The sequence below is a fragment of the Salminus brasiliensis genome, chromosome 1 (genome assembly GCF_030463535.1).
Source record: "Salminus brasiliensis chromosome 1, fSalBra1.hap2, whole genome shotgun sequence".
NCBI lineage: Eukaryota > Metazoa > Chordata > Actinopteri > Characiformes > Bryconidae > Salminus > Salminus brasiliensis.
This window is the reverse complement of record NC_132878.1, coordinates 91,498,366-91,525,860: the sequence shown is the minus strand read 5'-3', so window position 1 is coordinate 91,525,860 and position 27,495 is coordinate 91,498,366. Positions and strand designations below refer to the sequence as shown.

The 27,495-nt window shown below is 40.6% G+C and overlaps 2 protein-coding genes across 2 annotated transcripts; one reads left to right on the top strand and one right to left on the bottom strand.

Moving 5' to 3' along the window:
* Positions 1 to 1,943: 1,943 nt before the first annotated feature.
* Positions 1,944 to 14,916, top strand: mex3a (mex-3 RNA binding family member A). The gene is made up of 2 exons (XM_072692407.1): positions 1,944 to 2,515; positions 6,612 to 14,916. Exons 1-2 carry the CDS (start codon positions 1,993 to 1,995, stop codon positions 7,739 to 7,741), a joined length of 1,653 nt encoding a protein of 550 aa, XP_072548508.1. The 5' UTR covers positions 1,944 to 1,992; the 3' UTR covers positions 7,742 to 14,916.
* Positions 14,917 to 16,611: 1,695 nt separating this feature from the next.
* rab11al (RAB11a, member RAS oncogene family, like) lies at positions 16,612 to 27,109 on the bottom strand. Its single transcript, XM_072692408.1, has 5 exons — positions 26,754 to 27,109; positions 22,006 to 22,201; positions 20,579 to 20,772; positions 18,906 to 18,986; positions 16,612 to 17,793 (listed from the first exon to the last, which is right to left on the bottom strand). Exons 1-5 carry the CDS (start codon positions 26,791 to 26,793, stop codon positions 17,654 to 17,656), a joined length of 651 nt encoding a protein of 216 aa, XP_072548509.1. The 5' UTR covers positions 26,794 to 27,109; the 3' UTR covers positions 16,612 to 17,653.
* Positions 27,110 to 27,495: the final 386 nt, after the last annotated feature.

The window sequence follows — 27,495 nt, the reverse complement described above, 5'->3', positions numbered from 1 at the left end:
ACAGAAAACAGAGCAGTCACTACTGAAAACAGAGAAGTCACTACTGAAAACAGAGCAGTCACTACCGAAAACAGAGCAGTCACTACAGAAAACAGAGCAGTCACTACTGAAAACAGAGCAGTCACTACCGAAAACAGAGAAGTCACTACTGAAAACAGAGAAGTCACTACCGAAAACAGAGAAGTCACTACTGAAAACAGAGCAGTCACTACTGAAAACAGAGCAGTCACTACCGAAAACAGAGCAGTCACTACTGAAAACAGAGAAGTCACTACTGAAAACAGAGCAGTCACTACTGAAAACAGAGAAGTCACTACAGAAAACAGAGCAGTCACTACAGAAAACAGAGCAGTCACTACAGAAAAAAGAGCAGTCAATACCGAAAACAGAGAAGTCACTACTGAAAACAGTGCAGTTCATACCAAAAACAGAGCAGTCACTACCCAAAACAGTACAGTCACTACTGAAAACAGAGCAGTCACTACCGAAAACAGAGAAGTCACTACCGAAAACAGAGAAGTCACTACTGAAAACAGAGAAGTCACTACTGAAAACAAAGCAGTCACTACCAAAAACAGAGCAGTCACTACAGAAAACAGAGCAGTCACTACAGAAAACAGAGCAGTCACTACAGAAAACAGAGCAGTCACTACAGAAAAAAGAGCAGTCAATACCGAAAAACATTCTGGTCACTACTGAAAACAGAACAGTTGCTACCAAAAACAGAGCAGTCAAAAAATATATGCAAAAAAAATAATAATTTAATTTAATTTAATTGATTAATCAGTGAAAACCTACAAAATATTTTTCACGGTGGAAACAAAACCTGTTATTATAATCATTTGTTTTGTAGTGAATTAGTAATGTTTATGTAGTAACATTTACAGCATTACAACATTAACACTATCATTGCTAATAGATACTGCTGTGGTTGGAAGATGAAATGCATTGAATGCATGAATGTCATGACCAGTATTGGGCTTTCAGTGATGAACTGTTATTCTTCTGGGGCAGAACGAGTTGCCTCCACATTCTTGTCTATGATAAGTGTGTGTTAACATCCGCCCACAACTGTATGTGTATCTCACATATGGTACAGTGCACAAATGATGATGCAGCTGGTGTAACATAGAGGGCAACAACACTACCTATCCCGTGGCGGACTAGGGTTCGATTCCCCGGCTGGGCAGGCACACCACATCATACCAAGACGACTCCTAACTCTGCATTCTCCTACCTGTGTAACACGATTCAGGTGCGTCTCTCTGAGCAAGAGCTTCAGGTAAATGCCTTTCGGGACAATTATAAACATACAGTACTGTGCAAATGTTTGGGCAGCTGTGGTAAAGGCTCCATATCTGGGCAGTAAAGGTTTAATTACTTAGTAAAACACCCTAATAACCCTCCTACAGGAAGTGGTGGTGGTTCTCCATCACTGTGGTTCTTCATCATTAGAACATCTCCAAAGTTCTCCTCTCTCATGGAGTCTAGTGTTATTTAGAGTTCTCCTCATATCATCACCAGGTTTGGTAATGATGGTAAATCAGGTGAGCTGCTGCTGCTGCTGCTGCTGCTGATGATGATGATGGCTGGACTGGGGGGCCTCCAGGTTTCTTGGAGGAACCTGGAGGAACCTGGAGGAACCGAGCTCTGTTCTTCAGACTAGCTCACCGACAAGATCTCACTCTTTTCCTCAGAATGAGAAGCTCTTTCACTGCATTTATGTGTATCTAGTGTGTCAGTCAGTATATATGTCTCATACACTTATAAATATATAAGAACATGGAGGGTATTGAGTTCATCGCATTGCAACCGAGCATGAATGAGAGAGTGGAGAAACAGGGCAAGAGGGAGGGAGGGAGGGAGGGGTGGGCGGGGCGTATGGGAGGGGCAAGTGCACGAGGGAGGAGGAGGAGGAGGGCAGCACGAGCTCTACAGCTCCCTTCAGTCTCGCTCGCGCGTCTTTTGTCTCCTCACTCGCTTTGTTTAGCCATGCCTAGCCTGCTGCTCCTAGCAGGGATCATGGAGAAGAACGGGGGCTACGGCGGGGACCTGGCCGCCTCGGGCTTCGGCGCCGAGGGCCTCCTCGCTCCTCCGCCGGACGACGACGAGGACGAGTCACGGGCGCTCCGCGTGGCTCTCGGCCAGCTCTCCCTGCTCGGTCTAGGGGAAGCCGAGGAGGGTGGCGGGGTGGTTCAGGAGCGCAGCAGCGGCGGTAGTGGTGGTGGTAGTGGTGGTGGTGGTGGAGGTGGAGGTGGAGGAAGCAGCAGCAGCAGCAACAACAACAGCAGCAGCAGCAGCAACGGGGGAAGCGCGCATCAGCCCGGGCACGGCAGCAGCGGAGGCGCCGGAGGAGCAGGAGGAGGAGGAGACGCGGGCATCCTGCAGAGCAAGAGCAAGTTGTGTGCGCTGTACGACGGCTCGGCCAGCGAGACGAAGGCGCGGGGCTGCAACATCACCGAGTGCGTCCCCGTGCCAAGCTCCGAGCATGTGGCCGAGATAGTGGGCAGGCAAGGTAAGAAGGGTAAGGGGGGGCGAGCGAGCGCGCGAGCGAGCGAGCTAGCTTGTTTAAGCAACTTAAGAGGCCTCGCGAGACAAAAAAGCTGCAGCTTGATTTCACTCACGCTGGAAAGGGAGTGGTGCTGCATGTTTTTGTTATTCAGACGAGCCGCTGCTGCCACGCTGCTGTAGAGGCATCCGGCAGAAAGAACGATTTCACGCGGCTACCTCGGCACATTAGGGTCCGAAAACGCGTGCATGTGTTAGAGAGTGTGTAGTTTTAGGGGAAAGAGCAATAAAACGCAGCGGAAGCTGCTTTCCTGCTCGGTCTGGACCCGACAAGCGGCGCTGTGGCAGCGTGCACACTTTCAGGCGCTGGAAGCGCGCGCTTCCTTTGTCGTCTGAGCGCGAGGGAGTGTTTTGAAAAAAAAGAAAACCGTTAACCGTTAGCCTGAGAGACCCGAGGCGCGGCGGTGGCTGGGCTAACTCAGCGGGTTCCCAACGAGCTCTGGGACGTTTTTTAGACGTTTTAATCGCGGCAGTTGCCTCGATTTAACATCTAAACGACATTAGGTTTAGCCACGTTTGTTTTCTTCAAGTTGTCTGCATAGTTTCTTTGTAAAGACACACGGGCGGCCGACGGTAGTTGTCGGGCTAGCTCGTTGACACGGCTGTGGACAATGGCGAAGGGTGTCCAGAGGGGGCTTGTTGAAGTTTTGGCCAACAAGGGCACTTTTTTCAGCTCGTCCCCTAAACTTGGTGGCGGGTTTCGGCTGAGGTGTCAAACAAAGGGGTGGAAGTGGACGGTGGACGGTCTGGGAGACAGTCTGGTCTTCACTCGCAGGAACAACAACAACAACAAGCTGCTGATCGTAACGTGTGTGACTCACCTGGATGTAATTACGGCTTTTGTGTGGGGAAAAAGTCCGAAATTGTACACCATTGAGAATAATGGCCATGACCCTGCTGCCCAGTGACGTTATGGCCTATTGTTGGGCAGCACGTGCAAGTTTTTAGGGCTGCTGGTTCAGCAGGGGTTCACTCTTGTGTCCCCTCTGTTGTGTCCTGCTTTGGGTGGCTTCCTATTAAGCAGATGCTTTATTAACTCAATGTCTGTGCATCCCCTTTAGTGCCAGGCTTTGTTCAGCCTTTGGAGATGATCGGATAAGAAGGGCTGCTGGAGCTGCTCAGGGCTGTCATTGCTCACTGTAGCAGAGTCACGCCCAGGCAACCAATACAGTGTCCTCAGAGCTCTCCTCCATCCACATGCTCACCAGCGAGGGGTCAGGGGAGGATCCAAGGAGGAACAGCGAGAGCGTGGCGCTTTTACCAAAGCTTACACCAACAACATGCAGAAAGGAACACGCCCCCTGAAAGGCAGAAGCGTAACCCCTCTCGGCTGTCTCGTTCCTGCACATGTTGGCTCGTTACTTACTTTAAACTAAGAGCCTGCGTTTTGCTGTGTGGCTCTGGATGGGTACTGTGAAGTGTGCCCTTGAATTTTAATGGCGGGGAACGGAGGAGTGCCGTGGGGGTAGGACCAGGCGGTCCGAGTGCAGCAGAGGGCTTTGCCTTGACTGAAAAGTGCTGATTAGGAGGATCTGGGAAGAGCTTCTTTTGATTCGGTGCTTTATTAGTCGCTTCGAGTGCACACTTTGCTTTGGGCAACTTCGAATTTGTCTTGTGCTCAGAAGAAAACGACACAATGTGTTGTACTGTTGATGAATTCGAAGACCTCAGGCGGAAAGAATTGGGTGACAGCATTCAGAAGCTGTATTCAGGTGTTGGTGAATGTTGCACTTGCTCATTGTCTGGTTAAATTAATTGTTTATTTTATTTTTATTTAGTAGGGGCTGATTCTGGCATGTCGAGCAAGCAAGAATCCTGCCGTCATTATTTGTTGGTATTAATTAGGATATTAGGATTCATATATTTCCATCACCACAAACGGCTTGTCTAAATGCGGCTCATTTATGGTCCACAGAAGGCATCTAACTTGTTGACTACATCATAAGTAACCGCCCAACAAAAATAAGCAAATAAGCATTACTAGCAATATCCATGAACACAATCAATATGGGCCATCACTCAAGGCCACATGGTCCTCCTTCAGTCATTAGGCAGCAGTGTGTGCTTGGATGCTCACAGGGAACATGCTCAGTCTGAGCGGTCGTAGTAAGCATGCTTCATTCACCTGCAGTGGCTGCCAAGCCTGTTAGGGGGGCTGTAGTCCTGCAGCGTGCAGAGCTATTCAACAGTGGGAGAGGAGCTCGCGCTGCTTGTTGTCACTGCGAGATGTTCAATCTAGTGCGTTTTTTTTTTGTTGTCTTTTTTATCTGCTGCTGCCATGATCTGGCTGTGAAACGGGCCCCTCGGCCACGGCCTTCACCAAATCCCACTCAGCAGCCAGGCGTTTGAGAGGCATCACAGCGGCAGACATCGCTATGCTGCATGTGAACCACCCAAACAGATTCTACGACACAATACTGCGGCTTTCCGTTTTAGATTTCCATCCACCAACCAATGTAGTAATTCCACGAGGACTTGCTAATCAGCTCCTACTAGAATACATCTATTTGAATAATCTCGTTTTAAACGCATCTCACATATTCCTTTCTTTGTCCTCAGGTGACCTTTTCTCCATTAGCATAATCAATAGCATGTGGAGTGCTGCTCCAACATGCATTGGCGCATAACAATACTGGGTTATTTTTCGGTGTGATAAGAAAGCTGTGTTAAAACGGTACTTATGTACGTTACGATATCATTGCTGTAAACATTTTAAAAGGGTTGCTTATTAATAGTGAATAAATCAATTACAATCAGTAATTATTTGTGACTTACTAGTTAAGCACCATTTTATTATACTGCATCCAATCATTTCAGGGGCCTGTTATTTGTTTTGCAGGATTTGGGAGGGGGGGGGCAATTATGAATGATTTATTAGTCCTCTGAAACAAAGGCCATTTAATTTTCCATTGAGAATTTCACAAAGTAATGTTGCTCGAGTTTGGTAAAGACAGTAGACTACGGACGAAAACCCTTTTTTTTTTAAATACCAGTTTTGCTTATTTTGTATTCATGTGTTCAATTTGACATGAAGCATAATTATCTCTAATATTTCATCAGCAGGGCAGCTAACAGATCTTGTGCTTTGGTGAGACCCTTTAAGGCAGCATTATCAAATTTCTCCAGTAATGAAATTGTACACTATTCATTTAGCATATTTTTGCATGTTTTTAAACCAAGGGTGAAGCGATACATCATAGTATTGTGATACAGGGCCTGTATCATAGTGCTGTTTCTTTGTGTTGTGTACTGTGAAATACAATAGTCCAGTATTAACAGTTCTCTCCGATGTTACTTGGGATTGTGCGTTATTAAGAAATGTATATTTGACATAGCAGTTTAGTTTAACATAATCACAGGAGTACAGGCTAAATACAGACTAATTTACATAGATTCAGAGTATTTCTTCTTGCAACAAAATGCAGCTTATTACCTAACTTATTAATAGTGTCTTGTTAATTACATCTAACCATAAAAGCATAACCAGAGCATGGGGAAAATGAAGTTTCTGATTTGTAGGAATTAATGTGTCAGTCAGGGTGTTCTACATGTGACAATGCACTGGGGGTGTAATGTGATTTGTATTTTTGCTATTGTTTCTACAGTGACAACTTTGTAGTTAAAAGAAAAGAAAAAAAAACACTTGCATCAATATAATCAAATTATTTCAAATATTTGTGGGAAATTTTTGATCATCTAGCTGCCATGAAACATTCACGCGATGTAAAGGGCAGTTGGTGTTTTAAAAAATACGCTGATTATAAAAGTTATGTTACACATATTATCTTATTGGGCATTAAAAAACAATATACAATCGAGTCGAACCTGTTTAAGGGACTGGTGATTTTGCAATAAGCAATAAAAATTAGGATATTATATACACATAAATGCACACGCATATAAAATGTAGCCCTACAGTACAAAATGCTAAGATATTTCCATTATATAACTAGATAGCAACAAGATAAACAAAAAAAGGCAAACGTGTACCATGAGTTCTGGCCATATCATCATCACTTATACTGCCCCTCTCCACTTTTCAGGTTGCAAAATCAAAGCCTTGCGGGCCAAGACCAACACGTATATCAAGACCCCAGTCCGGGGTGAAGAGCCAGTCTTTCTCATAACTGGGCGCAAGGAAGACGTGGCATTAGCTAGGCGTGAGATCATCTCTGCAGCAGAGCACTTCTCCATGCTGAGGGCATCCAGGAACAAGCTGGGCGTCTCCTTCAACGGCTCACCTCCCACTCCACTTCCTGGGCAGACCACCATCCAGGTGCGGGTGCCCTACCGAGTGGTGGGTCTGGTGGTAGGGCCCAAAGGCTCCACCATCAAGCGCATCCAGCAGCAAACGTGCACCTACATCGTCACGCCCAGCCGGGATCGTGACCCAGTCTTCGAGATCACCGGTTCTCCAGGGAATGCGGAGCGGGCGCGCGAGGAGATCGAAGCGCACATCGCCTTCCGCACAGGCGGCCTTCACGACCACAACAACGAGAACGACTGCCTGGGCCCAGAGAGCGGCAACGGGGGTCTGGAGAGCCGCCTGCAGCAGGTGTGGGGGCTGCAGGGGGGCCAGCGCAAGCCGCTCACCAGCAGCTACCGCCAGAATTTCTCAGACGCCATGGTTGGAAGTAGTGGGGGCGGAGGAGGAGGAGGAGGAGGAGGCAGCGGAGGGATTTACAGTAAGGGTGATTTCCCCAATCCCAGTAACGGGGACAAGCCATGCTCTTATTTCGGTTCGGAGGGCTCCCAGAGCTGGGGTGACCCCGACTATCCCAAACAGGTGGCCTACTATGTCCAGCAGCGCTCCAAAAGCTTCGGAGGCTTGCCCCTCCCTCTGACCAGACTGTCACCCAGCCTTCCAGAGCCCTGTGGAACCGGCGGCGGCTCTACCGGCGTCGGGTCTCCCCACGCCCAGGCACGTCGCGCCCACAGCGAGCCCACTTCCGCCTCGACACCATTCGCTGGCCGTCTCCCAGTTCCGGACTCGCCACCTGCCGTGGCCCGGGACTGCATGACCTGCTTTGAGAGCAAGGTGACAGCCGCTCTGGTCCCCTGTGGCCACAACCTCTTCTGCATGGAGTGCGCCATTCGAATCTGTGAGCTAAACCATCCTGAATGCCCCGTTTGCCACACCCTCGTCACGCAGGCCATCCGAATCTTCTCTTAAAGAGCTCTTCTTTTTTTCTTCTCTTTTTCTTTTTTTTTCCTGGTGCATTCATTTTGACTACCTAATTTTTCTTTACCTCTTTTGGTTTAGTGTTCGTTTGTCAGTATTTGCCCCTTGTACACCTTGCTTTTTTCAGAAAACAAGAAAAAACAAAACAAGCAGATATTTTAGAAGACACTGCTTGCTTTACTAAAAAGAGTAAGAAGTATTTTCAGATTTTTCTTTTATATATACACATATATACATATATATTTTATAAAGGTTTTGTTAAAAAGGGGGAAAAGTTAGCGCTTAGTGTTTTTAGGTTTGTTTTTTTTTTAATTAATTTAATTTTATTTTATACTGCTGCTGTTTTTCCACATGCATTGCAGTGTGGATAGAAACAGAAGACAATGTGAACATTTTACACTTTTGCTTTACTTTGTAAGTTTATTACCATTATTATATAAATTATTATTAATTTGTAAGATTGGAAAGAATATAGTTTTACATCCCAGCATTTTCTGCAAAGGGGCAAATATGCTTTTTAAAGGTAGATATTGACTGAATCTTAGATCTATCGTTGCACCTTAAAATTGATAGCTTGATTGTCAGCTACTACAGATGGCACGGAAAAAGACGACTTGCGTATTTCTTGTATCTCTGCCTCTGTGAAGATGTGGACTTAAAATTTGGAACAAATTGTAAACGCACACAACCCTGAATCAAGACACAGGACTATGTGCACTCAAACGTCACATGTGGACAGCAAACTAGTATGTGTAATCTATTCATATACCAATTGTCAATCAGTAACTAATACTAAACTATGGATTTTTTATTTATTTTGTTTTGTTATGTTTCACACTACACAACAAAACGTAGTTGGAGAAAAGAAAATGTCAAGAGTGGTTTACACCCCACAAACAGCATGGTTTGCTTTTAGTGCTGGGCAGTAAACTGATTTGTCAGCTCACCATTTTGGAACTCGTCCACTGGGATATTACGAAAGAGGTGTTTCCCTCAAGTTAATTTCATTCACGTTTTTTCTTTTCAACTTGGACACCACTGTCAGTCCTGTTACATCAGAATATTGAACTTCTCAGTGAGCAGTTTTCTACCATGGACACATGAAATGTAGATCACGAATGGCACTGGGTTACACACACACACACACACACAAAAAAAAAGATTTGAAGAAAAACGCAGGGAGGGTGGCCCGTAATCTGAGCTTGAATAGACCACGCACAAAAGAAAGAGAGAAAGAGAAAGACTCGGAGCTATAGTACAATATGCAGCAGCTCCCCTGGTCCCCACGGCTCTGCATTTGAGTTGCAAAGTGCCCGCTGCCGGTCCGTCTTTATTGAAGCTGTTCAGGAGCAGGTGTTTCATATTGTGCTCCAAATCTGACCCAAGTTCTTTTCTTTGGGAGTGCCCTTATCGCACTCGCCGCTAAACCGTCCTCCTGCTTGGGCTGTAATGACTACAACTGCTCGACTACACAGGCCCTTCCCAGAGAGCATATTGTTTTGTCGCAGTGGTGGGATGGTCCCCGGAGCGTTCAGACATTGGCCTTTCCCAATGAGGAGCTGATAATTAGTCATGTGACATAGACCAGGTGCAAGCAACTGGCTAGTGGGCAGTTGAGAAGGGTGGTGGTGGTGGTGGTTGTGGTGGGGGGGGCGGTCTTAGTAAATGTGGAAGGCCTGGGCTGCAGTGGACACTGTGCAGCTAGCTCAATGGTGCTCTAAACACCCACACACCCCTCCCCACTTCCTCATAGAAGAGCTTGACTAGGTACAGCTGGGGCCCCTCCCTTCATCCTTCCATCTCTCGCTCTCTCTCTCTTTCTCTCTCTGTCTCTCACTCTCACCCTCCTCCCTCCTCTCTCCTGCTCCTCTGGGCTTTAGTATTCCCGTTGGGGAAAGGGGCCTCCTTTGTCCTGACAAAGGAAAAAAAAATCCAAGTGCAGATTTTATTTCAAAGAGAGAGAGACTAAATCGAGGCAGGCGAACAGTTCGGACAGCAGACGGCTATTAATTTGGCTTAGACAACTTAAATTGTTAAATTTTTATATATTTTGTGCTCGGTTTCATTGTCCGGTTAACGAAATCCAAAGTTTGTTGGGATTCGTTAACCCCCGAAAAAAGAAACAACAAAAAATAGACAATTGAGTTTGGAAGTATTTCTTGTTAACGCTCCCTCTTTCTTTTTGAGTCCCTCCCCAAAATATTTGCAGGGCTAATGTGCGTGAGAGGGACCGCAAGCCGGTCAAAGTTTCCATGGAGTTTCTAACATATGCGGGACATCCTGCTGCTACCCCCCCCAAGCCAGCCCCGCCAGCCAGCGGCCTCAGGCAGCCAATGGGAGAGCGACCTTGAACTCCGAAATGAAATCAGACAATTGTAATTGACACGAGAGCAGGGGGGAAACGCCCCATTTAGCCGCTGCTGAAGCCGAATCAAATTACACACCCACCGCCTACCACATATCAAGCTAGGGGATTTTGGCCGAGGAGATTAGAGTATTTGGAAGATAGGGAAAGAGACTCTTTTCGGTCTCTTTTTTTTTGCCTCAAGAGGGCTGCTGCGAAAGAAAGAAAGGAGCCACTGAAAAATGTAGTCCATCTGAAATGGGTCAGTTTTGTCCCTTTGGAGACTCCATGCGCCACCGCCACATGTGTGGGACTGGTCGAATGTTAGGGTAAGCTCACGATTGTACCACCAAACAATAGAGCAGACGGTACGTTATATGTCTCTTGCTGATACTCTTTGTATTCAGTGAGGTATTCAAATGGAGTGTTTTTGCAGATGGAGAAATTGGATAATTTGCAGCAACTACGGTTTAATCTGGCAGTTCTTAATTTCTCCAGACTACTTTTATTTTTTTTTTGTTCCTGGAAAATATACTACATCGTCGAACTACGAATTTGAACCTTCTACATTGCAACACTTGGGCTTAGACATTTTAATTTAAGGTGAGATTTTAGTGTATGAAGAAATGAAGCTATTAAAAGCACTTATGTTCCAACTACCCTTAACGTCTGGATAAGAGTGAAGCACCTTATTTCAAGGCAAATAGCATGTCTAAAACCAAACCTATTCATAGTAGTTGAAAAACCATCTTTTCAGCTTAATGTATATTAATGTTATTATTGTTATTAGTATTGATGTTTACACTTTTTTTTTTTTTTTTAACTTTGCACTGGTACAAAATGAAGAGTGATTAAACAAATCTCTCTTCGAGCGAAATTTGGGTGACGCAGGCTCTTGCCGAGGTTTTTGTGTGTTTCATTTGCAAACAGTAGCTTAATTTCTCAACAAAAAGCAGTGCATGCTTTCGTTCCTTTTTAATGACTTCATCAATCCCATTCGCTGATCAAGAAAAAAAAACATGGAATATTTGGAGGAATGTATGTATGCACATCTTGTGTATTCTTTGAAGCCAAACACCTAAAACAATTATGCAAATCACATTCGTTGGCTTGGATTTTAGAAAACTGTGCCCATGTAGATAAAAAAAAAAAAGAGGGGGGAAAAAAAGTTACACGAGCGTATTCCTGGATCTCTACATTCATCAAGTCAGGGAATACTCAAAGCAATAACAGACTATATTGTAACATAAAATGGAACAACCTAGAACAATAGGTAGCTCTTAAAAGTTGGAAATAACTTCAGTATTTTCAGCTTTTACTTTTAAGTATCTCATGCAGGCATCTTTGTCATTTTTCTTTCTCTTTCCTTTAATTCGTAGCACAAAGGTATGTGCATTGTGACGGTATTTAATCCCAGCATTGTTACAATGGAGAAAACTCTTCAGATGGAGCCCCCTTAAAGTGAACGCTCATGCATTACATTTTTCTGGAGCAGAATAATTGCAGTGACATTTCCTGTTTGACAAATTAGAAATGCATAATTCGAGAACCTACCAGCATTTATAAGTTGGCATTACTCTGACCCACAGTACGATTAACACTGTATAGTCATACATCAACACAATACGTTTGGGTGGGATGGATTTCAGCCATAATAACAACACATTTTCCCAGCAAACATAAACAGAGCCCATCATAACAAGGAGTCAGGTACATTTTTTTTACAGAGTAGCATTTATTTGCTATTAAATTTAAAAGAATTGTATTTACTCACATATACGGAGATAGATATAAAATGTGACTACCATAGGCATATCATGAGAATATATTTCAGTATTTAAACCAATTATGAAAATATTTTAAAAGTTACTAAAGCTTCTGTTGGACAGTTTGTTTATATTATAGTATAACTAGTTGTTATCCCAATAGAAAGTTTAAGTTAAAGTGTTTATGGTAGCCAAAGAATTGAGAAGAGATTCAAAAAGTTTCAAAACATACAGTTCGAATATCGCTATTGCATTAAACAGGCTGAAAGCCTTCTCAACTATAAGGCTTGAGTTCAGACAGAATAGGTCATGTTGGATAAGGAAACAAAAGGTCCACTCAAATGTAGAGAAAAGATAAAGTAAGCCAAACTTGTATGTATATGTAAATCATACCCGTTATGAGACCAATGTAAAGACAAATCGCAATAACAGTTATTCAGGACAAGCAAGAACGTCTTTAGTCTTAAACAATACTACAGCCAGCAAAATCCATTTAATAGGAAGCATACCTTGCACCTAATAATTAATTACATGACTTGTTCTTCAGACTATATCCAATATGACAGTGTTGTAAATGCAGAGTGAGAGCAGGTGTAAACTTATGAGAGTATGGGGCTGGAAAGTGGTCCAATTCGGAATTTAAGAGGAAGGATTTTAGTTTTAAATGACGATGTGTTGTATTTGTGAAGGTAAATATTAAGAAACACTGTGGTTTATAGTAAGTACATAGTGTTTTATGGTTTGATAATTAATCCCTTAGATACATATTGGTTATGCATGCTGATTAATTACAGAGCATTTACCTTTTATCCGTTAAAATGTGGATATAAAAGAGCTACATGTAATACAGAGAGCTTTAGTAATGACGTCATCTAGTGTTTGAAATAATAAAAATAATAATAATGTATTAAGTTATTTTATTTTGTTTCCCCAAAACTTTTATTTTCTTCGCCAACCTATAGTATCTAATGCACAATTACTTAAAATTAAACAACTGCTGTCACAATGTTTCCGTAAGGGTACAATCTAACTTTTTGTATAGTAGTGTTAATATTTACAATCTATTGATTTGGTAGCTCAACAAACCCCTTTTACATATTCCAGTTAGCAGGGCTCTAGGCATTTATCTATATATACACACACATACACAGCAGCATTCGTATCGTCAAGTGAACAGACAAGATGTACATAATGCACTAAAGCAATTCTAATGCCTTTTCAATATAGATGGCCAATGCATTTTGAATGTAAACGAAAGACCACCCAATCAGTGTATAATTTTGCCTTTTTGACCATCAATCAAAAACTGAAGCTTTATGTTTTTGATGCCATGGTTTAGAGAAACTAGTTGCTTTGTCATATCTGTTTAGATTCTCCCTGTAGAAAAGCAACTAAGGAAAAAAAAAGTCTTATAACATTTTCGTAAGATTCTATTTTGCTAACATGGGTTATTATTTCATAGAAAGAGGGAGAGGTCAGTATCTGGATGTTATTTATGAATATCTTAAATGAAGCAAACATATTTATAAGTAACTTCAAGACATTTTGTTTTTTTTATTACAAAGTAAAAGTTAATATATTTCTAAAAACACATGAAGTTGATTTCTACTAAAATGATTAAAACTATAGAATTTTTATTTATAAAAGTTAGATAAATCCTTCATACTTCTGACAGTGTAAAATGAGGTGGGTGGTGTGGGCTTTCAAAGGCTTATATTTTAACTTCAGATGTGCACGGTTTTAGAGAAAGAGGTGCATTAACAATGGAATAATTTCAGGAAAAAAAAAATATTTTTTAGGATTAGGAGGTATTTTAGTCACTTCAAGTTTGTGCCTCAAAATCACATTTTTGCATTGCATCAACACTTGGCAAAAGTGTTGCTGTTTGCATGTCCTTTAACTAACCCCATACTGCTGACTGAATACAGAATCCTTTCCTCCCTCATTTCCTTTATATCTATATTAAAGAAAGTACTTTTTCATTTTAGTTCTTGTATTTTAAATACTTCATCTGTTTTGACTGCAGTGAAGTGAATGGGCATCACAGAGGTGTCTGGAATGGAGAAGCAGGCGGATAATTGTGCATATACATTTTCGTTGAAGCTTATATCTACTACATGAACATTCAGAGAAGCGTACGAATCCGAGCCAACGTCACAGATGTTCTTTAAAGTGAAAAGTCATTCGCTAAATAAATGAATTAAGTGAACTGAATGTAGTAGATCTATGCTGGTTGCAGCGCACACACAAAAAACACTCAAATATTTCATAATACAGTAGTACAATACAATGCATGTATCTTATATCATCATCCACACCAGGCCTGGAACACAGTACTGAAAATGTTATGTTGCGTACAAGTGGGGGGCTTTCGTACACACACACACTACACACTGAAGGGCTGACGCTTACTTCTTTTTTCCGCTTGTAGATTTTCACCATCACTTTGAATTCTAGCGTAACATAACGGTGGCTTGTTGATTTCAAGCTTGCGTTGAAAAGGACAGTCCTCAGCTCTAACTTTATGGTGAAAGTGTATCTCAACTGTTTTGACTTCGTAATGGCAAAGGTAACTGTGTAGCGTGGTATGTTTTTCAGTATGATAGGGACACAAAAGGGGGCTATAGGGGTGATCATTTTCTTGGTCTTGCTTTGGATGGATAACTCCGGTCCAACGGTCTGTCTTTGGTAGCTTTCAGAATCTTCCAACACAGTAGAAGTGTTTCATATAACTCATGTAGTGGTCTTAGTGCATTAGTTTGGACCAGCATCTCCTGCTGTTAGTGTTTGGTTTCTCGATTGTGAGTGAGAAGGGTTTGCCATACCATAGTCTTGGCTAGCCGATACTTTCAGAAGTCGTCTTCTTTTAAACTTTGTCATTCAGTGTCGTGCCCACACGAGGCATACGAAAATTGCAGGTTTATTTCTTAGCACATGTTCTTTGTGAGTTTTCATTTTTTGATATTTGATCAATGTATCTATGCCATACTAGTTTTGATTTTGGTTATTTTCAAATTTCAAATGTATTGTAAATGTTTCTAATAAAACAAATTTAATAATCTCAAAATTTGTTGGTTTGTTTAATTTTAAGACCAGCACGAGACTAAATGAGGCAAGCGCATATACACTTTATTTATATTACACATTAAATATATATATATATATATATATATATATAAAAAACCACAAAACCATAAAACCCCTTTTCCATCCCATCCCACTCAGTGTGAACACCACTAGTGCTAAAGAAACAGCAAGTCACATTTTTCTTATTTCACTTGTCGGTTGCATTTCTATTCAGGGTCACATGATTGGCCACATGTCTGGTTATGAGAACACAATAAGATGTAAGGTGCATATTTCTGCTGAATACCACAGGAAAGAATGGCATTTTCCCCAGCTTATAGACTGCTGTGAGCCTTAATTTCCCATCGCCATGTAATGTTCCACTCTTAGTGCAAGGAATAGTATGTAATTTTCCATTAATGTTTTGAAAAACAAAACCCTACTGCCCTTTTAACTGAAACTATTATTGGGTGAAAGGTATTGTTAAACCCTGCTTGAAGACAACACAAGAATAAATGACAGGGTGTTTTAAAATGCAGACAAAGTACCACACCACACCTAGTCTTAGATGCAGCAATTTGCATACACAGCAGTCTAAAAGAAAACCTTAATTTAACTCTGTATGAAAATTATTGTTTTCTTTAGCTGTTCTACATAAAGCAGGAATATGTTGATGGTTGCAAAAATGAGCAATAACCTATGATCACTGCTAAAGAACCCAAGTTCTTACACAGATTACCGTCACACACATACTTCATATAGTTTTTAGTCTCTGCTTCTTTAAAGGAAAAACTGGCATTTTCCAACTTAATCACTAGTGTATGGTCACTTCAGCACCTGCCCACAGGCTTCTATTATAACTGTGTTTCAAGTCAACAGGTTATTCTGTTCTTTTACTAAGTACTTAATCATCTAAGCTAATCGATCATATCGTCGCAGTCACACAGAAACACCTTGCACCTCCCAATTTTTCAACTCAATCAATAATTTGTTCTTTTCATTATATCATCCTTTCATAATGAATGGACCAATAGAAATGCTCCTAAATGACTTAAGTGGACTTGACTTCCATTGAAAGTTGAGAAGGTTTTTGGTCATTTTAAAGATTGAAAAAGGTTTTTGCATGACCACGCAGATATAATTCATGTGGCAGACCGTGATTAGGTTGATAAACACTGCAATATTCTTTCAGTGTCCTACAAATTTAGCCCTGCATCCATTTGACCACACCACCTAGCTATTTTCACTACATCTAGAAAAAGGGAGGGAAGGCTAGAGAGCAAGAGAGAGACAGTGAGGGAGGGATGGGACACAATTAACAGAGATCCCGGAGGGTATGACTCTCTTCAGGTTACATATGGCAGATAATAGTGGTGGGCAATGAGGATTTCACTTACAGTAAGACAAGCCCCTACCAGTACATCAGAAACTCCTCAGTGAGCAGCTCAGAGCGCCACTGTTGCTCAATCCTGCAACATAATACATGCACCTAGAGGATGAGCCTCCAGCCTGAGAGGGGCTGCTTCCTGCCTTGGTCTTAGTCCCTGCCTCTCTGTTTTCTAGCCGCAGGGGGAAACAAAATAGGTTAAAAATCACTATTACCAAAAGGAGAACACCCCAAAACACATTAATACAAGATCCATTTAAATCCACTCAGAAATATCATCTCAACAAAATGTTGGGGGAAAAAAAAGCTAATTGTGCATGTTTCCAGAAACCTAGCCAGGTACAGCATTTAAAGCAAAGTATAAACAATGATCTCTGCTGAACATAAAACTGTCTAGTAACTCAAACGGCAGACGATTTCAGATCCTGATCAGAGTAAGCTGCTTTTACTCCTTCTTTTATAGATACCCAACGTACAGAAGACACTCTCAATTAACAACATACAATTAATAAATGATCCCATTAAATAGAAGAAAGTCTTAAATGTAGGCAGAACAACAAATTAACATCACCACGAGAAATAAATCTGCTGCAATGTATTAAAAAAAAAAATCCACAGGCTCTCAGCATTTAATCTCAACAATGTAATCTCTGATAGTTCAATGCATTAAATAAAAAGAGGTCACTTCACTCCTTGAGCTTTACAAATAGACAATATGGGACATCATGAGATGAGCTCAGACTCATTTTATGTTTCCCTTGTTCAAGGATGCAACTAAATATTGGGCATCCTTCAGGAGACTGTTTAATAGAAGCTAGACCCAAGGTGTAGTGGTTAATAAAAAAAATAAAATAAAAACAAAACAAACAAACAAAAAAAAATGCACAGACTTTCACTGTAGCGCCCTTTACCATCTAAAACTGTTTAAAATTGCATAGGCTTCTTCTGGAGTACCACTGCATATTCTACCCACTATTCCAGCATTTTGTTTGTAACTAGATTTTGTTTTTTCTTAGACAAAAGTGCATAAAAACATGGTCTCCCAGTGTTGTCTCTATCTAGTGAGAAAATATACAGAACTATTAATCAGTCCAGTTCATATTACAAAAAAAATAATAATAATAATCTTGTTCCTTTCTCTCCTTTTCCAACGTCAAAGCTTATAAATTGCTGAATGAAGGGCATAACCGATAAAGCTTGTTGCATTTGCTAATAACAGGCTGCACAGTCGGTGACAATCACGAACTAAGCAGAGCTGGATATGTGCGAGGCCCGTCTTGTGGCCCGTGACCAGCCTGATGTCGGTTTTACCCATGATCCTGTGGTGCTGTGGTGGCTGCTCAGTTGTTCTGGCAGCAGACGGTTTGCTTGGCAGAACTCTGGGTGGGCTGCACTGTGATGGGCACTACGTTGGAGTTGGGGGAGAAATCAGCATCGCCACGCCCTGAGATTTGCCTCTGAGAAACGATGCGATAGATTGCTGATAGAGACAGAGATAAATATAGAGAGATATACAGTAATTAATAAAGAGAGAGAGCCTTCAGTTGATATGTGTATCTTCAAAAGTGCCTAACAAAGCAAAATGTGCATAAACTATATTATTCCATTCATGTACTAAAAGCTCAATGTGAGACACACTGTACATCTAAATCAGAAAGTCCTTATTAGGAAGCACCTTCTGAAATGTATCTACACTTTTAGTAGAGCAAATAATGATCATTTGACCTGAAAACGCATTAATTCACAGGAGACTTGCACAAGTCAGTGGCTTAGAATCTGCTGCCACCTAATGGCAGTCAATAAAAACTATAGGAGGCATATCTGTACCGGAAAATAAATAATGCAAGAAATGTACTTGACACAAATTTATTTTTTAACACAAAATTTGTCAAAGTAAATCAAATTAACAGAAGAGGCAAAATTGTGTTAATATAATTATATAATATGGAACTGATGAATAAACACCTGAGTCAAGTCCCACCAACGTTTTTTTTTTTGTAAAACGCTGCAGTCACACAAAAACCTTGCACCTCCATTTTGCACTGCATTTTCACTTGTTGACTTTCACGGTTTACGATGAATCGGTCAGTTGGTTTTTACATTGTGACATTTTTCATTAAATAGATCAAAAGAAAAGCTCCAAATGACTTTCCAAACGAAAATCTTTTTACATTGACTTCCATTGAACATTAAGAAGGTATTTTCCTTCTACTCTAAAATTTCCATTTTGGAGATATGAGGGATTTGTGTGACAGCAATGATATGATAGAAAATAAACGAGGTGCTTAGGACTAAGTAGAAAAAAAAAAATGAATGAACGATCCTCTACAGGAAACTGATTAAATTATTATTTCCTCCTGGACATTTTAGAAAATTCCGCTTTTTATATTTTCTGAATATAACAAGCTGGAAAACAATAAAACATGTATCATTTAATTGGTGTTTTGCAATATGTGCAATATGTTAAATTAAGCAATTACACATTCATTATGCTTTGTAATTATTTTCACTTAGAAAATCAACATGTACATAATTTGTGCATAAGACTGACTGTATGCATATACATACACGTGTGTGTGTAAGAGCACTGACCTGTAAGAATGGTCTGGAAGGCCAGTTCTACGTTAGAGGAGTCCAAAGCAGAAGTCTCAAGGAAAGAAAGCCCATGTTTCTCTGAAAAACACAAAATTCCAGAAATCTTTATATATTTTGCAGTGGGGCTATATTTCAACTAGCCGACCTTCCTGTAGTCTACAGTATGTATGATTATTTCATTTTTACTGCTAGTTCAAGTTTCAAGTTTCAGGTTTATTTGTCATTTGCACAACATGTCAGGACATTTATGCATTGAAATGCTTGTGGTGAGGCTCAGGTTGATGCTCTACAGGAGGACAATACTATATACATACAAAACATTAAAATAAAGTTAGATAAAAAATATATTAAATAAATACAAAATATCCACAAAATACAGAATATACAAAGACAGGAGGGATCTGTAGAAATTCTCTGATATGTACATTTATGAGACAGGTATAGTCTGAGAGAGAGTGGAGCTAAATATAGATATGTATGCTATACTTTATACTACCCTCCTGCATTATGTAGTCATTTATTTTGAGTTACAGAAGCAAATCATATATATCCTGCTGATCCAAACATTCAAGGGGTAAGTAAATATTACACTGATCTTTCAGGGTGATGTGCAAAGTCAGGACCACTGTTCAACACCATGCTGCAGTTTAACCATGCTTAATAAACTATTAGCAAGTCCAATCCAGCGAGAACACAGGAACTTCACTAAAATACTTACCTTAAATATCAATTATCCATTAACGTTATGATCATGGTGTAACTTTATTTCAAACAACATCCTAAATGTCCATTTATTATGTCTGGAGACATAAGAATTAAGAATTTTTATTTTATTCTCTATTAATAATCATTATATGGCAAACTTAAAAACTTACCAATTAGACCAGTCAATGTTTTATACACAGTGGTAGTAGTGGTCAAATATGTGAACCTCTAATGCAGTATTATGCATTTTTAAGATGAAGTGGGTGGTTTGTATATGGATGAAGGGGATTGACGGGATGTAGGTATGAGATGTGGATTTTTATCTTGTAGTATTTTGGTACTGTTAATCTTTTTTTCTGAAGGAAGGAAAACTACTTGCTGGATGAGACAATGAACACAAATCTTCTCGTTCCTTGTCAAGCCAGTATCAGACTGTACTTGATGGTTTAGGTGGGCTTAACTTAGCGAAGCAATGATTGAGAGGAGAGGAGATTAGAATAGGGGTGAAGAAAATGGACTGGGCCCTATGTTTAACCCCAAGTCTAAGGCCAATAATGTATGAATGTAGGTATGTATCTATCTATCTGTTAATGGAAGTTAAGGAAAACTATGAGTAGTGCACATGCAACAATAAACAGAGTGTGTGTATGTGAGTACATCTATGTGGATAAAAAACTAGCGCTGTCCATAAGGTGCTGAATGTAAAATGAGTAGTTATGCTGCATTAGGTTGCAGTTACAGTTATTGGTAAAAGATAAATAGTATAACTGTGGAAAGCAGACTAGACTGATGTGTGTGATGTGGCTGAAGTCTAACACTGACGTTCCAGCACTAATGTCTAATGTAGTCTCAAGTCAGCAAGTGAAGCATCACATCAAGTGTAATCCCAATGTAAAAGCTACTTTATGTACAAACAGTACAAACAAACCCAACTGCCACTACACTGAAAAGAAAAGTTAACTGACCTGCAAATGCCTTGGCCTCATCCGTTGGCACGGCCCTCAAGTGCCGCAGGTCACTTTTGTTGCCTACCAGCATGATGACGATGTTGCTGTCGGCATGGTCCTGCAGCTCCTTCAGCCAGCGCTCTGCATTTTCGTATGTCAAATGCTTTGCGATGTCGTACACCAGGAGAGCACCCACCGCACCTCGGTAGTATCTGCAAACACACCCAGCCTCGAGTGAATATTACAAGTGTGAGCAGAGCAGATGTAGACAAGAATGCCGGAAAGAGGCACAGGAATTCAACCAAACTGGCTACTGTATAATATGAGTGGCATTAGGTACCTCACAAAGTGTGTACCAGTTTTATTTATCCACACATTCAAATTCATTACACATGGGGCCGGATTTACACAAGTAATATATTATTCTAGATGTCTAGAATACTTCATACTTACAAAAAAATTATTGTTCAAATATTTACTTTAAAGAAATGAGAAAATAATATGTTCTTCATTTTTTTTTTCAATTTGTTTATTTTTTTTTTAACCTTACAACCGCCTCACACTGGCCTTAGACTGTAAGAGTCCAGTCCAGCCCATTCCGTTCCCCTGTACTCTACTCACCCACTACATCCCAAGCTCCATCAGGTAGAAACCTCCCTCCCCGCTTTCATCCATCATTACACATTTAACTACACAGCATGACACCTGATAATTAAGGTTGCTGTGGCCGTTTACGATCTGATCAGCAACACTTTCAAATGGACAAGGAAGATGACAAGACTCTACACCTAACAGTTAAGGGTACATATAACCTTCCCTTCACTTATACACTAATCACCCACTATATATCCTGCTCTTTACAGGGGTCATCAGGTAGGCACATCCCTCCCCCAGTGTTTGCCAAATTAAGCCCATGACACCTAGAACTGATGTGCACAACAGGAATATTCCAAGGAATATTTTTCCTCTGTTCCTCCACAGACATTTCTAGATCTTGTCTTCTTGTTTATTCAGATTTGTCTCTGACTGTTTATCATTTTAACATATTTATCTAAATAATGGAAAATTAAAAATATGTCTAATATTTAAAATAAACTGTAAAATTATATTTAAAATAAGATGTAAAATGCTGCACAAAAGGCCACAATAAAAAAAAATTATGACTTTAAAATAATATTTAGGACAGCTTTTGAAATTTCAGCCACATATCAGCATTTTTATCATCATTTATTACAGCATTATTTATTGATTGATTTTTAATCACAGCTCTGCAAGAACCACGATGAACGTTAGCTAAATCCTGATCAAATAAGTGCTCAGTGTCCGTTTTAAAATCTAATTCGAAACAAGTTCTCACCGTAAACACATGAACTGTTTTAATTATTAAGAAAAGTTCACAGACCAGTCTCTGGTCGCCTCTTGTGGCTTCCTGCTTTAATACTCACGCTGAGGTGATGGCACGGTATCTCTCCTGGCCTGCTGTGTCCCAGATTTGAGCTTTGACGGTCTTGCCCTCCACCTGGATGCTGCGGGTGGCAAACTCCACACCGATGGTGCTTTTACTCTCCAGGTTGAACTCATTGCGCGTGAAACGGGACAGCAGGTTACTCTTCCCGACGCCAGAGTCCCCGATCAGCACCACTGAGGAGGTTTCGAAACAGCAGTGAGTGAGATTACAGAGAGGCGCGACGGTAAGTGTGATGGGTTTGCATGGTTTTCTTTCATATGGGACTTTTCACACTACAGAAAAAGCAAGACTAGGATAAAAAAATATATATATACACAAACTGAATCGACATGGTTCAGCAACACAAAAATAAATAAAATAAAAACTTGTAAAAATAAATAACACCAAAAAAACATTGCTGGCTCAAAACACTAGTTATTCACGCTCATGAATACAGAATATAGGATTGCACAGCAGTTACTCAATAATTCATAGTAGTTACTGAATAATAAGTCTAAGAATTAATAACAGAAAGGAGGCTAGACACACCTATATGTTTCAACTTTACCCTAATGCACACTGAATGTACCTCACTAGTTGGGATAATTAGGTCTTTTTGTCTGATCCGTTAATAAAAACAGCTACACATGAAAGTCATTACAAGTGTCTTAAGAAAATTACGACTTTAAAATAATTTAGGACAGCTTTTAAAAATTCAGCATTTTTATCATCATTTATTACAACATTATTTATTTATTAATTTTGCGTTTTTAACTTTACCCTAAGGCACACTGAATGTACCTCACTAGTTGGGATAATTAGGTCTTTTTGTCTGATCCGTTATTTTAGATCTATATATACACTTTCTTTAAACTGAGAAATTCTTGTTCCCTTTTACTGTATTTATGTTTAGCTGCATCTGTTCTAATGTGATCTGGAGTTTCTACAGTAAAAAAACACAACAAGCTAATTTCAGAGAGAAATGCTTTTAAAATAACATACCTCGGCGGTTGAAAATGTTATCTTAAGCAAAAGGGCTCCTAAATTTTTTATATATAAATATCGCTGCTATCCAATGAAAAACATGCATCTCCATTTTTGTCTATTATTAGTTTTTCCATGGTTTGAACCCTGTGCTGCTCTGTACTCTGGTGTAAATCATTCTGGATAAATAGACCAATAGAACTGCTCTAAAGTTATTTTATTTTACACCGACTTCCATTTATTTTGGAGATGCTTTTCATTGGACAGCAACTAACCAATCTTACACACACATATGTACATGTGTATGCATGTATGTATGTATGTGTGTGTGTGTGTATATATATATAAAATCAAATCTCAGTCTGTGGTGAGAATGCTTCAGTAAATTAACTGATATGTTGGTCAGAAGAGCAAATGTTTAGGTACTGATCTTCTCTGTGAACTCTGGCCACAGTAAAGACTCCTTCGGTTTCACCAGCAGCTCACTTGATTTACTTTAATGAGGGACTGATTAGATAAACTAGGTGTTCGCTGGGAACTGGAAACACTGGCCTTCCTTCAGGAGAGTGCAGGAAATGGCCAAGTTACCGCACACAAACATAACCAATAAGATCATTTTTAGCATTGTTATAAAGGAATAAACTGCCCAGAAAATCCGCTGTACATATCACTGTACTTCTTCTGTGTGCATGCGTCTCATACCATTAGTCTTTGTTCACAACCTACAAAACATCAAACAGCCCAAAATCAACCTTTGACAGATGTAGATGACCTTTGACTAAAACGTACGCCTGAAGGAAAGTTGGTCAACTGGCTATTCAGCAGGAACAGGACGGCCGGGCAGTCATTCATTAGCCTCACTGAGTCATGACCGCACAGTGAGGGGCGCAGCAGCAGTTTAGAGAGGCGGGGCTCTTTGTTTAGGAGAAGATTCAAAGCATGCCTGAATGAAACGCCCCCACAGGCTGCTCATTAATCCCTCCCTGCCTCACCTGGAGCCGCGAGAAGCCATGTGTAATAGCAATGGAGGACTGAATTAAGATAAGCTTATCGTTTTTACCTTGGGTCAACAAAAAAATCACCAATCTACTAAGTCTAAAAAAGCTGGTGACTCGAGTCCTCCTTGACTTTCCCTGTCTGTATGGGAAACACAATAACGCTACAGGAAAGAGGTTCATGCAGGTCTTTCCAGTTTTACTGCATCTGGGGATCGTACGTTTGGGAACAAAACACTACAAGTGGTAGTTGGTGACCATCGCTTATGAATTATTCATCTCAGCTCAAATCATGCTATGTTTTATCGGTAATTGTCAGCAGTAGGTTTGTTTTTGAGCTGGGTGCTTCAATCATGTTTGGTGTGATGTTAGTCTGAATTGAATCTTTGTTTTTACCCAACAATAAAGCTATGGGTTGTTATATTTGGTGGATAATGTTGCAGAAATCGGAGTTTTAACTAGAAACAATCCGGCTGTAGCTAAAGTACATTGTTTGGAAATAAATGGTAATTTTCTACCATTGTTTTCTGACGCGTACAAACCTTATTTCTGCTCTAAAATATGCTTTAGTAGCTTCAGCCATAATATGTGGTCCAAACTCTTAACGTGTATAGACTGCATAATTTTAAACCGAATGACCTAAAGTTGCCCTTGTCTTCTTTGAATAATTTTGCACAATCATTAAGCTAATGGAAGTGTAGACATCTTTAAAAGCTGACAAAAAAAAGCTCTGGGTTGTTTTATTTTTGGTTAGAAATGCTGAAGAAACAATCTGGCTGTAGTTACAGTACATTATTTGGAAATAAATGGTAATTTTCTGTAAAAGGGTTCAAACTTCCAAGTGTCAAGAGTTTGAATAGCTGCAATAGCTTCATCTTTAATAACTGGAGGTAATACTAAGGTCCAAAAGGTCCAAACTATTCATGAAATGTTATGGTCTGTATCTGGACGTTTTTGATGAAATTTGAGCTAAAAGAGGCAAAAAACAGTTTTGGAAGCTGAATCTATCCAACAACACAGCTCTGAGCTACTATATTTGACAAGAAATGTGAATGAATCTGAGTTTTAATGAGGAACTGCTGATGTTACAGTACATTATTTGGAAATAAACGCTCAGTGTTTAAACTTGCTTTGCACAGCTACGAATTCTGCCTTGAACAGCTTTGGGCTTTGAGAGGTCCAATCTATTAAATGTACAGTATGGTCTGTATTATTTTAAGCTGAATGAGGTAAAGTTGCCCTTGACTTTTTGGACCAGATTCTGAATAATCATCAAGCTAACAAAAGCAAAATCCCTCTTTAAGGAATCTTTGAAGCTGACAAAATATCCAATAATACAGTTCTGGGTCATTAAATTGGTGGAAAAGGTTGTAGAAAGAGTTTTAACTAGAACCAACCTGGCTGTAGTTAGAGTACATTATTTGGAGATCTTTAATTTAATTAATTTAATAGTCTTTAATTGCTTAAATGTTTTTTATATCTGGAGTTAAATTTAACCAACAGATCCAACCTACTGTTTTTATTAATGAGTTTTACTGTATATTAATGTTTTGGTTTTTTTTTTTTTAACTAATCCTGAAAAATCATCAAACTAATGGAGGTAGAGCCATCTTTAGAAGATGACAAAATTTCCAACACAGCCAGTTATTATATTTGGTGGTGGGGAAAACCTGTTGCAGAAATCTGTCCTCTTAAAAATAAAGCAGCTACACTGAGTTCAGTGAGCAATGCCATGAAAGAACCAGCTTTGGTTTCATGAAGAATCATTCCTGCAAAGGAGATGAGGGTGAAGAATCCTTCCACTCACTTCTTCACACTTCTAAAATGTTCTTCATACGTCGTTTCTACAAAAATGTTTGTTTAATGGATGTTATGTTTGTGTGTGTGTGTGAAATCAATCAGATTGTAGCACCTTTGTTTTTAGGAGTGTAAGCTTCAACCAGCTACAACCTGGCTGTAACTGTGGAAAATGTAATATCTAAATGTCTGGAAATGCATGTGTTCATTTTCATACCTCATTTCTGTCTTCCTAAAACGTGATTGCTCTTCTCCACAGCTCTGAATGACTTCATACTAACCTAAAGTTTCAAACTGCTGACAAAGAGGGTTAGAAAGTCTTACAGTAAGACTGGACACCAACGGTCAATGGTTTAGACCAATATCTCACTGTTTAGGAGTCTATATGAGCGCTGCTTAAATGTCCAAATGTTTGTGGACACCCTTCTAAATTAAGCTGCACCCATTGCCGGCACAGATGTGCAAATGCATACACACAGCTTGTCTAGTCCCTGTAGAGAAGAAGTACTGCCAATAGAATAGGACTCTCTGGAGCAGATAAACATCAACCTATTGGCACCATGCAGCCTAATGGTGCCAGGCGTGGGCTATAGAGGGGTATAAAGCCCCCCAGCATCACTGAGGAACTGTGCTTTTTGGAGTAATGAAGGTGGTGCTCAATTCAGTACTTCTGAGACGAGCTGTGGAGTTGTGGATGATGAGGTGGGGTGGTGATCATCCAACATCCAACATCCAACATCCAACATCCTGACCTCACCAACACTTTTGTCGCTGAATGCAATCAAATCCTCACAGCAATGCTTTGAAATCTAGTAGAAGTCTTCTCCCCTGGACGGTAGAGACAGTTACTCCAACAAAAGCAGGATCAGCCCTTTTTAAAAGCCTTGGTTTCGACAGAGACAATGAATGAGCAGGTGTCCCAATACTTTTGTCCATACAGTGTACCTAGCTAGCTAGCTTAGCCACTCACCTTTAAACAGATAGTCATACTCCTCTTCTCTACCCGTCATTGCTTCAGCCCTGTATGGATAGGTGAGGTCGGGTTCTAGATAACCAGGGAGAACAGCACGTCTTTAGGCAGTGTAGCTAGCTAGCAACTTACTTAGCGAGCGAGTTAGCTTCAGGCTAACTAGCTAACTAACTAACTAACGTCCAAGAAACTTGTCATGAAGAAGACAGCAGCAACAGCGGCTCGTTACGCGCATCCCGGCTCTGAAAGTAAGCTCGGTGAAGTAAACACTCACTAAAACCTTAAAAACCGCCGAGTTTTGAAGCCCGAGCCGTGGCGGAGAGAGAGCCGCGCTGCCTGCGTCACGAAAACTTTCTGCCCCCGTCTCTCGCTCCCAAGCGACGTTAGCGCCCTGCCACCAGCCGCGTTCTGACTGGCTCCCCCGGCTGTCAATCACACAGGGATGCCCAATGAGCAAACGCGCTGCCGTTCGCAGGTGTGCGACGTCATCGTCTCAAGCTATCCCGCCCACTAGTGACAGTGCAGAAGGCGATTACAGCACCTGAAGTGCCACGTAGGAGCTGAAACACCTGCATGGGAGCAGAATCAGCTTCAGGACAGGCCTCAGATCATGGTCTGATGAAGGTGTGTAGGCGTGTAGACAGGAACGTGTGGCACAAACGGCCTTCTGTTAATCACAGGGATATATATATATATATATATATATATATATATATATATATATATATATTATTTATTTATT